Source organism: Schistocerca gregaria, chromosome 8 (genome assembly GCF_023897955.1).
Source record: "Schistocerca gregaria isolate iqSchGreg1 chromosome 8, iqSchGreg1.2, whole genome shotgun sequence".
Lineage (NCBI taxonomy): Eukaryota > Metazoa > Arthropoda > Insecta > Orthoptera > Acrididae > Schistocerca > Schistocerca gregaria.
In genome coordinates, this window is record NC_064927.1 from 248,094,940 (window position 1) to 248,111,786 (window position 16,847).

Below are 16,847 nucleotides of genomic sequence, written 5' to 3' on the forward strand. Positions count from 1 at the left end.
TACACTCCCGATGGAGTGTTGATAAACTTAACAGGTCAGGTTCAGGTGATCATGCTTCGTCGTCATCTTAAAGCACAGGCGATCGCCTGTATTGGAGGGTCGTTACCATTCCGGACCCCCCACGATTAATAGCGCCACAGTTATTATTAGCTAGAGCTATTAATGGCATACGTCTTCAGTTGTCCTCACGACACTGAGTATCCACACTCACTCCGAATTTATAGAACTTTGAAATAATGATTCCATCCGTGCAGCAAGTTTTTTTGTCAAAATTAATGTTTATTGATACTTAGTGCAGGCCTGTTTCGAACTTTCAATCACTGTCGAACGCTCCTCCGCATCCACGGAAAAATGACGGCACGATGGTTATTAGTTTGGTTGGATTCAAATGCATGCTACTTTATACATCATCACTATTGGAAGATATTTGGTAAGTACACGAAACTGCGGCAACAATCTCGCTTGCTGTGTATAAACCTTGAAGACGGAGTTTTCAAGAGGAGCGGAGGCATCAGTACACCAGAACTCAGCAAGTCACCAAAATTTTCGCACGCCGAGCCCGCATTCTATCTCGCCAAACACACAGACGGAAATTCAGTACCGGTCGGAAGGAACCTCTAAAAGGTAATGAATACTGACTAGTAATAAGTGTACGCAGAGCCATGTGTTGCGATATCTCAAAACTGTTTTTTCATTCGTCGCGAAACCAACATGAATCGCCCCGCCCACTCCAGTTCACTGTTAATTGTACACACCCCTGCCCCTTTTCCCGTTGCGTCCTTACTACTACGTTCACGGACGACATGTGGGAGGAAATGTCGGTACTTCCCTGTACGAGTACCTATTTTTGTAATTTTAAGGTAGTGGTCATTACTAAAAATGTATGTCAGAGGCAGCAGCGTGTTTCTTGGGTCATTTTCGCAACGTGAGCTCTCGGAATTTTGTGAGTAAGGCTCTTCGCGACACACAACGCATTTCTTTATAAATGGCCATTGGGACTAATCTGGTCGATTACGTACGTTGAGGAACCAAAACATTGTGATCGTGTTGGTTCACATCTGAAACCTAATACAGGAGCGGTTCTCCTCAGCATGGATTCGACAGGCCCATGGTGAGTTTTCTGAGGTACGTGGCACCCGTAGAGATCACGCAATTCCCAACATTTCAGGCTGGAGGTCTAGAGGCGTGGAGCTCATGCCAAGATAGAGTCTCAGACGTGTTCCATCTGGGTCAGACAAGGCGAATTTGGTGGCCAAGATATAAAGGTTGGTTCGTTATCAAGTTCTTCAATGCGATGATGATTTTGTGACACGGACTTTTATCCTGCTGGAAATACCATCACCGTTCGAGAAGACGTGAAGAACGAAGGGCTGTAGGTGGTACGCAGTAAAGTTAATGTACTCCACAGCTGCCATAATGGCTCCGATCACTACTGCAGGTCGCATGCAAACACAGCTGAACATCCCCCGTAGCATTATACCGCCCAACCAGCCTGTGTCCAAAGCGCGCTACATATTTAGTGAAGCCTTTCGCCTCGATTACGGCATATCCAAAAACAACCATATATTTTGTGTAACAATCAACGTGATTCATCCGACCACGTGTAAAGTTTTCGTTCATCGACTGCCCCATCTCGATCTCGCGCTCTCAGATTTTCATTTTTTTCCGCTCTCCATTGAAATACCTCCAAGAATCATTTCCGGGTGAAAAATGCGCTACGAACACGACTCGAGGAGTTCTTCGCCTCAAAAACGAATGATTTTTCCAGTTGTGGAATCGGAAAGTTATCGCAACTCTTGGTAGAAAGCTGTAAAGAGTGTTGTTGTTATTGTGGTCTTCAGTCCGGAGACTGGTTTGATGCAGCTCTCCATGCTACTCTATCCTGTGCAAGCTTCATCATCTCCCAGTACCTACTGCAACCTACATCCTTCTGAATCTGCTTAGTGTATTCATCTCTTGGTCTCCCTCTGCGATTTTTACCCTCCACGCTGCCCTCCAATACTAAATTGGTGATGGCTTGATGCCTCAGAATATGCCCTAGCTACCGATCCCTTCTTCTAGTCAAGTTGTGCCACAAACCTCTCTTCTCTCCAATTCTGGTCAATACCTCCTCATTAGTTATGTGATCTACCCATCTAATCTACAGCATTCTTCTGTAGCACCACATTTCGAAAGCTTCTGCTCTCTTCTTGTCTAAACTATTTATTGCCCACGTTTCACTTCCATACATGGCTACACTGCATGCAAATACTTTCAAAAACGGCTTCCAGACATTTAAATCTATGCTCGATGTTAACAAATTTCTCTTCTTCAGAAACGCTGTCCTTGCCATTGCCAGTCTACATTTTATATACTCTCTACCTCGACCACCATCAGTTATTTTGCTCCCTAAACAGCAATACTCCTTTACTACCTTAAACCTCTCCGACTACTCAGGAGGACGTTGTTATCAGGAGAAAGAAAACTGGCGTTCTACGGATCGGAGCGTGGAATGTCAGATTCCTTAATCGGGCAAGTAGGTTAGAAAATTTAAAAAGGGAAATGGATAGGTTAAAGTTAGATAGAGTGGGAATTAATGAAGTTCAGTGGCAGGAGGAACAAGACTTCTGGTCAGGTGAATACAGGTAAAGAGTGAAGAAGACTATATTATTGATGAGTCAAGTCTCTTTTATTAGTACCTGCTGTGTTTACTGAGCTAACAGAGAAAGGCTACGAACTTACACACCAACCCAATAGTCCTACAAATTAGCCGAGAAGTGTAGTTTCTTTTGCGCTGGGTAGTATACCTCCGACACACTGCGCTCGGTTCGTACTACAGTTCGCCTAGTAGGGTTTAGTGCTGCCAACTTTTACTCAAAACGGTGTGCCTGAAACTAGGACAGGCCAACGGGTGGGCATGGTGCAGCGCCACAGCTATCATATTCTGCAGGAAGTGGCGGCGAAGCGAGACCGCGAGAGAGCCGCCTGGAGATCCTCCCTTGAAGAGCGCCGCCGGCTATTTTTACGACAACTCGAGAGAGGCTGCGCCGCCACCAGCCTTAAACGCGAGACGACCCACTGACACTAAAAAAAAAAAGAGGGCGGAATGCGGGGGAGGAAAGAGGAATAAAAGAGAATGCAAGGCGCGCAATGTCGCCCCCGGCGCTAAAACGAAACCGCCTGCGTATAAAGATATAGGGGACACGTAATTGAAAGGCGCAGATGGAAGGCTGTCTCAGAAGTGGGTCACCGAATCTCCAGGGAGGCGCTGAGTGGCGAAGAGGCTTCGCATCTCGGAGTCTGCATGCGGGCGTCGCTTCCCAGCCAGCGCGCTTACGCAAAGACCACAACGCCGACGAAAAATATCGGTGACAAACATGAGACACCTACAACGTCCGCACATATACGAGTAAGACGCCGAGTGGAAAACATTTACCACTTTCCAAAATGCCGAAAAACTAAGAAAACTGTAACAACTAAATAACGCAATTAGAGTTTAACGATTTAATATGCAGGTCCATTTAGGTCAGTGGATAATCAGCAAAATCTCCAAACCTTCCACATACAGCGTCTAATTACTTTAAAAATTAGTCAATGTATTGAATACTTCACGTTAAGGGGAGTTGGAACGCCCTATGTCAATAATCTTAAATTTAGTGACTTGGCCTCCCTGTATTTCAGGTACCACTGTAGCCATTGGCATGAAACTTTCACAGAACATTAAACTGTATGTTCTGAGACTACTGAACTAATATAATTGCATTTCAGCCACTGCTTTCGGAAATACAAATTTTTAATTACACGGTTAAAATTTTGTGTACTTCTCTGTACGTTATCCTAAATAATTTTAATTATATAAAACAGTATGCTCTTCTTTTAGCTCAGTATGTTATTACTCCCTGAAAATCTGTCAGAAGGTATGAAATCTGATAAAATATACATAAAGTAAGTTCGTTTTTAATAAACGATTTTATTCACAAAATTTACTGGATCAAAATTCTGAATTTTAACATTCCTTCATGTAGCGTCAGTTTTAAATATCCTTTAGCTCGAAGTGGTTTCTGAGATTTAGGGGAAAATGCAACAGGATTTTTAATCGCTCACAAGCACCAGCAACCAAACTGTATATCATCCTCTTGATCTTTTTCCAAGTTTTTTCTTCTTTCTGGACTCCTTAGTGACCAAATGCGCTGCAGACTCTACTTTATCAATGCCAACCTTGTCCATCTGTTCAAGTTCCCTGACGCAGTTTGCTCCAGGATTAATCCCCATATGCCATAGCACTTTCACTGTACCAATGTTGCCATCATTAAAAGCAATAACAGCATCACTGACCCCCCCCCCCCCTCCCCCACTTTAGTGTCTTCATTGCAACAAAAACATTTTTTGGTAAGCGAGTCCATATAAGATTATTGAATGATGAATGACTCATTCGGATTTTGTCTGACCATGCAGACACTTCTTCAGTAATTCAAGACTTGCCACGTCTCTGTAAATAGATTTTATGATATCCATGAGTGCTACTGGGCTGGAATGTTTATGGCTGTATGAACTGTTTGAGTACTGGGCACTGCGGTAATTGCACCATGAATCGGGTCCAGGAGGGCAAAGGTGGTGTACTGGTTTTCATCTGTTCACAGTCTGTGGAAGAAGGTAGCCCAAACAGCCTGCTTCATTTTCAACAAATCCTCAGTATTATTTCTAATGTCCATTCCCTAATACTGCTGTAGTTCATCAATCATTTTATCTGTCAACCGGCCTCTTATGGTTTTACCATCAGAAAGTTTCTTGTCTCTCAAATTTTGTTTCAACTTCCTCAACCTGGTGCCCATCCTCTTCTGGACATGACCAACACATTCCAGTTTTGTGATATTTTCACCATAAGACTGAGAGGCTACTACACTATTATATGCTTTTGAATCTCCATCATCTAAAAATTTAGTGTAATACACTCCACTTTCATTCACAGATCAACTAAAAATTTCAATAGCTGCAGAGGCCATGCCACCACTTGTTCCTTCATAATTTTCTGTCACAGCTATGCCCTTCTTCATTCCCTGATTTTCATGTAGAATAATGTTTAATTAAAATCTGGAAATTTATTACCTTTCCAGTATCCACACTGGTCACCCTAGCAACAGAATTCTTAGAACCGTAGTCGCACTTCTGCCAAGTGCCATCAAAAGCTACTGGTATGCCAGTCATACCATCATTTATTTCAACATCTTCGTTTGCAGCACCCTTCATTGACTCACATGCAACAGATTCCGCAGCAGCTCCAATAAATCCTGCAGACTTGTCGAGTTTACAAGGTGGGCGTGGCATATTCATCATGGCACGCATTGTTTCTGCTACAATGTGTCCTTTGCCAATAGCTCTCAATCCACAGAACCACCCAACATTTTCTACAAAATAATTATCTTTACATTTATCAGAATTCCAACTGAATGAGTATATTTACAACTGGCACGACTGGTGATAAGTTTCCTGGCTAGTCCATTTGATACCTCACTGTCTTCATCTGAACTAACTGGCCCTACACATATTTTTCAACACACACATTCACCTAATACCCTTGTTAGGATGTGTAAAGCTATCAGAATATAACCTAACCTACCATTTGCATCATTTTAGTTTTGAGAAAACCATGTATCACAACATTTTATTTTAATCTTCGAAGAACTAGTGGGTGTTTCTCTAGATACTGAAGAGTGAACACAATGTTGCCCTTTATTCGAAAATCTATTACCATGAAACACACGTATCTTAAAAACATTTCGTTTTGGCGTCATACTTTACTTCTTGAGAGATTTACCACTTTTCCTCAGAAAAACGTTAGCACTTCGACATACAATACTTTTTTTTAATACTATGAAACGATAAGATATTTTTTTGACAGTGCTACATATACAAACACGTAAGTTAACCTTTATGACACAGCAATCCACAGCCTTCTATATAAAAGAATTACCAATTTTATTAGATCTTCAAGTAATGCACGTAAAAATTTTAACATTTTATAGTGCGATAAAAATCCGAAAACGTGAAAAAAAATCCCAATTTACATGCTTAGATGGCCGTAGTATGCAGACCTCAGTTCACAATTCAGAACTAAATGAAATAGTGATAACGGTGACACACACTTCCACTTAACGAGTATTCCGTATAAGTTATGAATTAGAGTTGCGAAAGTTTGTTGCTGTTACAGTTCTTGCGTCACACAGATGCTTCAAAAATACATCTTTATTCAATTGCTATGTCTAGGGAGTAATTATTAAACAAATTATACAGGGGGGGGGGGGGGGGAGTAACGAACTGCGACCTTCAGCACCGAACTGATCCCCAGACCCGCTCCTGCTTTGCCGCACCACGTTGTTCTAGACAATTGTACAGTTGCATAACAATGAAGTGGCGTATCTCACCAAAACTGGTGGGACTGTTGTAAATGTGAAGGTGCAACCTGCTAGTACGCCGTTTCGACTCCCTCGCAGCGTTAAGTTCAGCATAACGGCGCGAAAATAACTTTGAACAGGCAGCTTTGGGATTCAGAAATGACACACCACTCTGGCGTTATCCAAGAGAAGTGTTTCACGTCAAATCAAGCAACAAATGCTACGGTGTTGTGATCCTCGTTCCAATAGCTTTCCAGCGCCAAAATAAATAAATGAAACAGTTTAAAGACCCTATAGCTACTTCAATAAACTGATAAATAAATTCACGAGTAATTCCTAAATAGGTGTCCTTGCGCACCACCACATGCCGATAAATTTGTTTGTTATAAAATAAACGGAGATCTCCATTACGTGGAGCACTGTTAAGTCATTTACACGCGACGATGTAATCACAATGCCGGTGATGATGGGCATATTGTGTGTCCGATGCTCGTCCGACAATGAAGAAATAAAATGTGCACGCTATTTTCAGTGAGTAGTACTTTCACTCTACTATGTAGGAGGGAATATGAGAATTTTGTAAAATCTCATCGACATCTAAGTTCTTAATAGGAAAAATCTCTCGCTTTGTAAAAAAGAATAAAAACATGGAGATTCGGTCAGCGCCTAATAGGAGGAATTATTCGATTAATAGCCGTAAATAATTTAAGGAAGCCATAGGATAGCTGAACGAGGTATAGAATCTCGTCTCCCTCCTCATTAAGTGTTGATACCGGATCACTTTGTGATCTCGCTTGGTGGGTCAATTTCGCATGTTAGCAGTTTCTATTCCTCACAAGGGCCAAGTCGACAAAAAACTCTTCTCGATTAATTAGTTCACTCGGTAAGTGCCTATCCGAGAGCATTTAGCGAGCCCAAATCCTGACGAGTTACTGTGCACATTTAAAGATTTTAAATGCCTGGAAAGCAGAAAGAGTAATGAACGCTTTACATGCCTCACGTAATCAAAAGATTCAGTACATTTCGGGACTGAAATATCTCTTCCCGAGCTATGTCGAAATTATGTGTTACTCTTTGCCGCTCTTCCACTCGCAAGTGATTACATGATAAATCTCACAAACCTGTGAGTTCGACCAAATACTTAGGGATAATAACAACTTAAATTTGGGCGATCACATAGACATTTTTGTGGGTTAAGCGAACCAAAGACTACGTTTTATTCGCGGAACACTTACAAGATGAAAACACACACACACACACACACACACACACACACACTAAAGAGAGTGCGTACACTGCACCAGACAGTCCTCTTATGGAGTATTGTTGTGTGGTATGGGATCATTACCGGTTACGATTCACAGAAGACATAGAAAAATTTCGAAGGAGCTCAGTTCGTTCAGCTCGTCTTGTATTATCGCGAAATAGTGGAAAGTGTGTCACCGATATGATACGTGACTTGTAGTCGAAATAATGAAACTAAGGCGTTTTTCGTTTGCGATGAGATCTTTTCACGAAATGTCAGTCTCCAACTTTTGCTCAAAACACGAAAATATTTTATTGGCACCCATCTATATAGGGAGCAATGATCATTGTAATAAAATATGAGAAATCAGAGCTCGCAGAGATTCAAGTGTTCGTTTTTCCCTGTTGCTATTCGACGGTTGAGAAACAGTGTAAAAGCCAGCCATTTTATTGTGAAATGCAGAGTAGTCATATACGTGTAGATGTAGAAAATCATTCAAGTCGGTGAATTTGTAGGTCTTCGATTAGTCTAGGCACTGAAAGCACAGTACATAGACATCATGATCCAAATATGTTTGGTTTATTGTGCCTCGTCAGACGAATGTTTAAAATTAGGTCACACGCGAAGTCTTGATACACAGAGCATCCCAATGTCGGTTCAGGTACCACGGAGCTGATGACGGTGCCCACAGCTTCATCGGCAGATTTCAATCTGTGATTCTGATACTTTTTCGGTGACTTTAGAGCGTACATCAGATGCGCTAGAACGGAGAGCGATGCACTCGCATATTACGGCCGGCGGTATTCCCGTATGCACAGGCTACATTGCATCAGCGAACCGCTACTCGCATCAAAGGAACCATGGCCTATGTTGTGGTTACCTTTGATAGGACCAGAGTGGTGAGGTTCTAAAGCAATTACGCTCTCTCCCTCCCTCTTTGCCCCCACTCTCCCCCTCCCCCCATCACATCAACACCGCCATTCGCCAGTCTATTATGTGCTGGTTATGTTTACGAGCTCCATTACGCAGCTACTCTTGACTTCTTCTCAAGGCAGTAGTTGTACCTGTCAATATAGTGAAACTGTCAACATCGATTATCATGGATGGAAGCGCATAGATATATCAATATTTCGAGGAAGGTACCGATTTCAGTCACAACAATGTATGCTGACGAGCCGCCACTGGGCATAACTCAGTAGCGAAAGCTGCAAATTTGTGCCGGACCGGGACTCGTACTCTTGATTTCCCGTTTCAGGCGAGCGGTCGCATTTTCGCTTTGGCTATCCGAACATGCTTCACGCCCGATCCAAATCCTCAAGTTATCGCATACTGCATCCGTAGTGAGCACTGTCTGTTTATCTCATTTGCTCGAAATATTGATATTTACAGCCGCTGTATTATCAAAAGCAGTAGAGTCTGTTCTGTAGGACATGTCCAACAAAAGACACCACACATATACAGTAGAGAGCAAAACATGTTGTCAATGATCATTTCAATTCTTCATTACTCATGCTTACATGTCCATTGGGATACACTAAAGCCATTAAATATCGCCGAGTTCATCCTAACACCGAAAAACTACTACATTAAAGCTATTACACTTTTAAAAAAGCCTTCATTTCCACTTCTTCCGTTATATGAAGCAGGTATGTCATTGTTTAAACGTTTTCTTCAACTACAAAAATGCGTAAATTCCAAAATTAACAGATAAGCGCAAAAAATATACTGAAGACATCTAGGTTTAAGTGCATTAAGTTCTCGAAGTACATCGGCATCCTTGGAACCACTCACAATTTCCGGAAGTCTTCAAAGAAACGTTACTCGTGGTTGTGATTCAAGGAGCAGCCGCAGAATTAATTCACCGCTTCGGCCGCGAGAGGTGCTGTGCACCGATGCGATTAGGATGCCATCTCTTGGAGATATTAGGAAGGAACAAGTTAGTACTGACTTCCGCTATGGTAGCCTTTCGCATGTATTAATTTCTCAATACACAAAAGGCAATGCCCCGACTAACTAATTCATTCACTGACTGCGTCATCCTAGCCCACCTCAAGTCAGTACGGAAAGAAACTTGAAATTTGTAGAGGGTGTTGATCTTATACTGTAGGCGACGTTTAAGAAGTGGGTGAAACATGAGATTTTAAAATAAATAAAAAAAAGGGGGAGAGAAATAAAGGTCGCTATTAAGGAAATTTTGAAGGTAGAGCTATGAAAATTGGCATTTGGTTTCTCGGTCAGAAATAATGAAATATGTGTTTCAACATTTTTGGAAACTGCAAAAACGTCTGGTGGTCACTAGTAACATTATCCACAAGGTCGCTAATATACAATATGAACAGCAAGGGACGCAACATACTTCCTGGGGTACACAAAAACTTACTTCTACAGCTGACAATGGCTCTGCCTTGAAGATACGATGCTGCATCCTCCCTCCCAAGAAATCCTCAATCCTGTCGTCAATTTCATCTGATACTCCATGCAATCGTATAGTTGATAAGTAGCATAGTTGCCTTACTGAGGCAAATACGTTTCAGAAATCACGATATACCACAATGGCAGAGCCAGCTTTCAGCATGTCATGTGACAGTAGTGAGCGTTGGGTTTCAAATGATGTACTTTATACACGCTGGTTATACATCTACTTATGTATTCTGTAGACCACCATACAGTGCATAGCACTGACCACCTATACTGCTACTAGCCATTTCCTTGTCATCATGTATCTTATTAGAGCCACCCAATGATGTCACCCTCCTGTACACCACAAAACCAATAGCAAACAGCTGTAAATCGCTGGTCACCCTGTCTATATATATATATATATGAGAGAGAGAGAGAGAGAGAGAGAATAAAAGTGGTCATAGCACACTTGCCTGGAGCATTCCTGACATTGCCCTTGTCTTCGAGGACCACAGAACCACGTACTAGCTCCTATTACTTAAGAAGTGTTCGAACTACTCACATACCTGGCAACCTACAGCATATGCTCAAATCTTCATCAATAATCTGCAGTTCGACACCGTGTCAAATGCTTTCCAGAAATGTAGGATTATGAAATCTACCTGTTGACCTCCATCCATGGTTTTTTAGGATATTGTGTCAGAAAAGGGCAAGCTGAGTTTCACATGAGCGATGGTTTCTAAGTCAGTGCCAATTTGTGGACAGAAGCTTATCTGTCTCAAGAAAATTTACTATATTTGAACTCAAGAATTCTGCAACTAACTGATGTTAATGATACTGGTCTGTAATTATGCCAGTCAGTTCTTATTCCTTTCTTATAAAAGGAGTCTATGTTGTCTGTGCAGGAAGCTGTACAGCAGTCAAACTACTGTCTGTCTGTATGATCCTTTTGCATGAATGATTTCTTAAACATGAAATTTAAAACTTCAGCTTTCCTTTTGCTTTCTTTCATTGTCAAATCAGACTGGTTGAGAAGTGACTGGATAGAAGCCTACAACCGGCTTAGTTATTTTCTGTGTAACCAGAATTTTCTCGGGATCTTGGCAAGATCTTTTGCTAAGGTATGATGGTTGAAGTTGCTGTATGCTTCATCCATCACTCTTCTTATGGACACACAAATTTCAACTAACTTTTGCCTATCAACATTTGCATGGTCTTTTTTAAAATGAGAGTGTAACAATCTACATTTCCTCAGCATTTTCTGAATTTTATTATTAAGATACTGAGAGTCCTATCCATCCTTAACCCACTTGCTTGGTACATACATCTCCAGAGCACAATTAATAAATAGTTAAACTATGCATATCTGCTTTTACTATCCTAAACACTCCCCTGTCCTCCTTCACCCGTAATCACTGACGGATGATACTGTGATCACTAATCCTTGTTTTTATATTGACGCTGTTGATAAGATCAGACCAGTTTGCCACAACAGGTTTAAAATATTTCTATTGCGTGTGGGTTGTCTAACTTGCTACAGTCAGTTTTTGAAAAATGGGTTCAGAAGTACTTCACAAGATTGTCTGTGTGTACTGCCTGCAGTGAATCCATACATATTACAGTCTGTACTTAATAGGTTAACATAATCTTCAACTAATATCACACAATTTGGGTCTTTCCACGATACCAATTGTAGACTTTACTTTAACAACTCTTTACTGAACCCTATACACTTGATAGCCACAGACAAGGCCTCCTCTTCATCTCCAGGTGCACACTGGAATTCTTTCCTGCACCAGACACTGTTTCCTTAAGCGGACCCATAAGCAACCGATAATTATCAGAATGTTATCAGAATAATGTCTGGGGCTCATCCAAGATCATCTTGTAGACAATTATTTAAAGAATTAGGGATATTGCCAGTAGCTTCACAATATATATACAGCCTAATGAAATTTGTTGTTAGTAACCCAGATCACTTCAGAATTAATAGCACAGTCCACAGCTACAATACTAGGAGACAGGGTGACCTTCACTACCGTTCATTGAATTTGACATTGGCACAAAAGGGGGTGAATTATAATGCCACAAAGATTTTTGGTCACTTGCCAAACAATATCAAAACTCAGACAGACAACCAATCGGCATTCAAAAGTAAGTTAAGGGAATTCCTGAATGACAACTCCTTCTACTCCATAGATGAAATTTTAGACATAGGCTAAAGAAATACAGTAAGTATTAACAATTGTACCGTATATAAGACTAACAAAGATTATTTGGGATAAATGAATCTTTTGTACTTTGACATGTTCCACATCATTACGAAAGAATCGTGTTCATGATCCATGGAACAAGTAATATAACTAACTAACTAACTAACTAGTAAACCCCTCTCCCCATGTTCCTGCTCAGACATTGCTGAACGATCAGCCACAGGGTCTACTCACAGGGTGACTGGGCGAGGCCAGACGGTCAGCCTCCACGACACTCTGTCTCAAGTGAAGTGACCATATAACAAGCCGCCACTCGCACTGCAGTGAGTACGGGTCCCTGACCAGATATGTTGGAAGATGCCTCGACAGCAGAAACTGTGGTCGAAACAGGCGACACCTGATGTGTCCTGAGTGACACCAGTTTCTCCACTGGTGCTATGCCACGAGGTAGCAACCCTGCTGATGGGTGGCCATGGCCATATCCTGAACTGTGCCCAGCTCCCCCTGTATCCACACATAGCATGCACACATCTTATCCACTCCACAATTAGCAATCTGACGATCAAACTACAAAAAATAAACAAAAAATGTCTTGCTATTCTCCTGGTGCTTCACCACTGGAGGCTGACAGCTGACTGAGCTATGGACAATGGTTACTGGCTGTCCAAATACAAACAAACAAACCACGACTGCATGAATGTACATATGACAGTTACTAAAACGCTTTACTATACGTCTCAGATACAAGAACATACAATGAATTAAAGAATTAATCTTCACAAGCTCACAAAATAATGCAAAGTATTTAAGAATTAAACTGGGTACACAAACAAAGAAACTAAATATGCTATTGCTAGCTTCCTGGTGTTCACTCATGAATGCTGATGACTGACTGGCTGTGATAACAGTTACTGTCCATCCAACATAAGTAAACAAATGATGACTGCACGAACATACACATGACCATTTCTAAAACACATTACTATACCACTGAAATAGAAAAATATGCAACGAATTTAAGAATTAAACTTTGTAATCTTTGGCTGGCTAGCATGGAGGAAGTTGTTCAGTTTGAGGTACCTCATGTTTTAACTCAGAATATGTTCTAAGATTCTACAACAAATATATTTGGAGGATATTGGACGGTAGTTTTGCGGATCATCTCTGTTACAATTCCTGTGGAGAGCTGTGATCTGTGCTTTCTTCCAGTACAGGGCACAGTTTTCTGTTAGGAGGATCTACAATAGGTTCTTGTTAACAGAGGAGCTAACTTAGCCATTCAGTATGGAATTGGACAGGGATTTTATTGAACATTGAGCTTTGTTCACCTTTAACTATTTCAGCACTTTCTCAACACCAGTAACACTAATACTTATTTCACTAATCTTTTCAGCGGAATGAGGATTAAATTGGGACAATGCTCCTTGGCTGTTGTTTGTAAAATAACATTTGAAATCGGAGTTACGGACTTATGGTTTTCTTTGATACTCTTAATTTCAGTTCCTGTCTTGTCCATAAGCGAATGGACACTAAGTTTGTGTCACTAACAGCCTTTACCCTTGACCTGATTGTGAAAGATCTGTCGACAATATTCCGCAACGTTAGTCACTGAAGCCCTCATGCATTGCTCTCCAGCTTCGTAACAGAAACTAAAAATCAGTAACTGTAGCGTCCTCGATGGTACTGGAAACTGTACTTGGAATAAAGTTCACAATAAAAGGTATACTCCAAAATTTTAATCACATCCTCACACAAAGGAAACTACTGGACAAAAAATTTATTTGCACTCACCCCTCGATGCTGGATGGTTCATCAATATAGCAAGTGGACATTCATCGTCATCCAAGATGTATTCTCTGTTGTTGGTTCCTCCATGATATTCTTTGCTCTCGCCTGCATCAGCTGGGGTTGCTGTATTCACCTGGGATAAGATTTCAAGTGCCATTGACAAACACAACGAATGTTTTTTTTTTTTTTTTCCTCTTCTAAAGTGTTTACTTAATCATTTTTCAATTATGTGCTTGACTTCTAATACGCCATACTAAATACTTCAGAAACTTGAAACTCCCTTGCCCACAAATTCAATGTAACTGAAAGACATAGAAAGAAATTATCCTCCTTGTTCTCAACTTAATTACAATGCTCATAAATTTTTCAATTTCAACACTTCACGTAAATATTGAAAAATTTTGCATGTTACTTAATGTGATGCATTCTACTGGTAACACAAAGCAAAATATTTGAACAACATACTCCGCTTACCTGAACAAGACAATAATTCGATGGGTCCGCTTCCTTCTCAAGTCCATATTTCTCTAGCATCTCTCGCACAACCTGCTGCGCAGTGTCACGGACAGACAGCAAAAGGGTCTTGTAAGGTACATCACGACACAAGCTCTCTCCATAGATCTTCAGTGTTCCACCCGTGTCAGGCCCTCCATCCTTGCTACGAAACTGCTGAAGTTTACGCTCTAGCTTCTGCTGCCGTCTTCTCCTCATGACGGCCTCTGGGTTCGAGATTGATCGAGTGAAGCTCGTTTCTGGGAGTTCTGTGAGGCAAAATAATAAAAATGAATATCTTTCTCATTCATTAACATGCTGGGTAGAAGACAAGTATACAGTTTCTATGTGTAAACACCTTCCACGTTCTCCATATTTTTAGCACATGTAACACCCATATCCATGTACAATGAACCACAATGTGTAATTATCTCTGACATGTTTATGGGCCAATATTAACTACACAGTAGGTGAATCATTAACAATAGGGAGTTTGTTTCTAGCACAGCTGCAACTTTGAAGAAGAGAGAGAGAGAGAGAGAGAGAGAGAGAGAGAGAGAGAGAGAGAGAGAGAGAGAGCGCACATGGGTGGGGTCAAAGAAATGTCTTTTTCATACAAGTGTTACATGCAAAAACTGCTTTAAATTTCCCTTCTTCCACCTTGTTTGCCCTCTGCTCCTAATAATCTGTATTTTCCTCCTTCCTCCTCTATTATAAGCTTTTCTCTAAATGTTTTACTTTCTCAGGTTTCCGTTTTGCTTCCAAGAAACAGTCAGTACTCAAAGTTTGAAATTTGCATTCTTGCAACTGAAGCATATAACAAACAAGGAAATAAACAATTAGCACCACAATTCTAACATTTTTGTATCTGGTTAAATTTTCATTTTTGATTACAAAGATGACAATCTGTTATATATGACAACTTTACTGAATTGTACTAATAACTGCCCAATAAATGTTCCTTTACTCTCACAACATAGGCCATTCAATAAACTAAATTACATAAAAATTAGAGATATACAAGCGATACCATTTTTATAAAAGAAACACTACATGCTGCAATTTTATACAAGTTCAATTATTCTTGATCATTCTAACTAAAGAAATGAAACTAATCTTGTAGAAGACACAAATGCTGCACGAGGACACAATGGAGGTTGCCAAGTACAATATGTGTAACAAGAAACAGATAGTACTTCAAAACATGTATAGGTTGGTCTATAGTTTGTATCTGTCTCTAAACTGAATGTTGTAACATGTAGCTCACAAGGATAAAGTAATTACATGTGAATGCAATACCTTAAATTAAACAACTGGCTACTTATTCAAACTTGTTTATAAAAAATGTAAATAAAGATTAAAATGCTGGCCTGCGTGGCCATGAGGTTCTAGATGCTTCACTCTGGAGCCGCATGACTGCTAAAGCCGCAGGTTCGAATCCTGCCTTGGGCATGGATGTTTGTGATGTCCTTAGGTTAGTTAGGTTTCAGTAGTTCTAAGTTCTAGGGGACTGATGACCACAGATGTTAAGTCCCATAGTGCTCAGAGCCATTTTTTGAAAGATTAAAATGAACATACGCATGTTGAAGTTCTTGAGAATTCTGCACTAACACTTCTCCAGATATGGGTAATGTTTGAGAAATGAATACACTGTGAAAATTTAATATGATAATTTTTCTACACTATGTATTACATTGCATTACCTGCACTGGCTGTTCTTCTATTTTGAGTATATCGAGAGTGTAATTATGTTTAGGGTAATGCAGGCATGTGGATCAAAACACAGTGAAGAGAGAGAGAAAAAAAAGTATCCTCTGTGAGCTCAGATAAAGCCACCATAAAAGCTTTCTGGCTGTAGATCCACCATAATCTTGTAAATGTAAATTAAATGTCACTAAATTAGTGACAGTTTTATTCATTCAGTGATATTTTATAACATGACCTTAGTCAACACCTAGAAAACTTTTAATAATCTGTGTGTACATTATTTGTGTGCCACACCCTACTGAAGGTCTTCCATATATACAATTCATAGAAGTAGGGCATAATAAACTGTTTTAGGACAGTCTCAACTGGCACATGCTAATGACTTGCTAATAAATTCTGAAGATCAGATGGATACATCAGATGGCTAACAAAGAGGTACTGAATTGTACAGGGGAAAAAACAAATTTATGGTACAATCTGATTAAAAGGCGGGAGCGGCTGATAGGGCAAATCCTTAGGCATCACAGAATAGTTAATCTAGTAACAGATAGAAGTGGGGGGCTAAAGAATGTAAAGGGAGACTAAAGCTTGACTTTAGCAAGCAGGTTCAAATCAATGCCATTTGCATTA

At 40.4% G+C, this 16,847-nt stretch overlaps 1 protein-coding gene across 14 annotated transcripts in view; it reads right to left on the minus strand.

Moving 5' to 3' along the window:
• The window catches only part of LOC126284122 (afadin), a 995,168-nt gene that overhangs the window by 366,793 nt on the left and 611,528 nt on the right, over positions 1–16,847 (minus strand). For all 14 annotated transcript variants that reach the window (XM_049982823.1, XM_049982822.1, XM_049982819.1 and 11 more), the window contains 2 exons: positions 14,493–14,779; positions 14,022–14,151 (listed from right to left, as the gene is read on the minus strand). In XM_049982823.1, the coding sequence (XP_049838780.1) occupies positions 14,022–14,151; positions 14,493–14,779 (417 nt within the window). The remainder of the gene's footprint in view (positions 1–14,021; positions 14,152–14,492; positions 14,780–16,847) is intronic.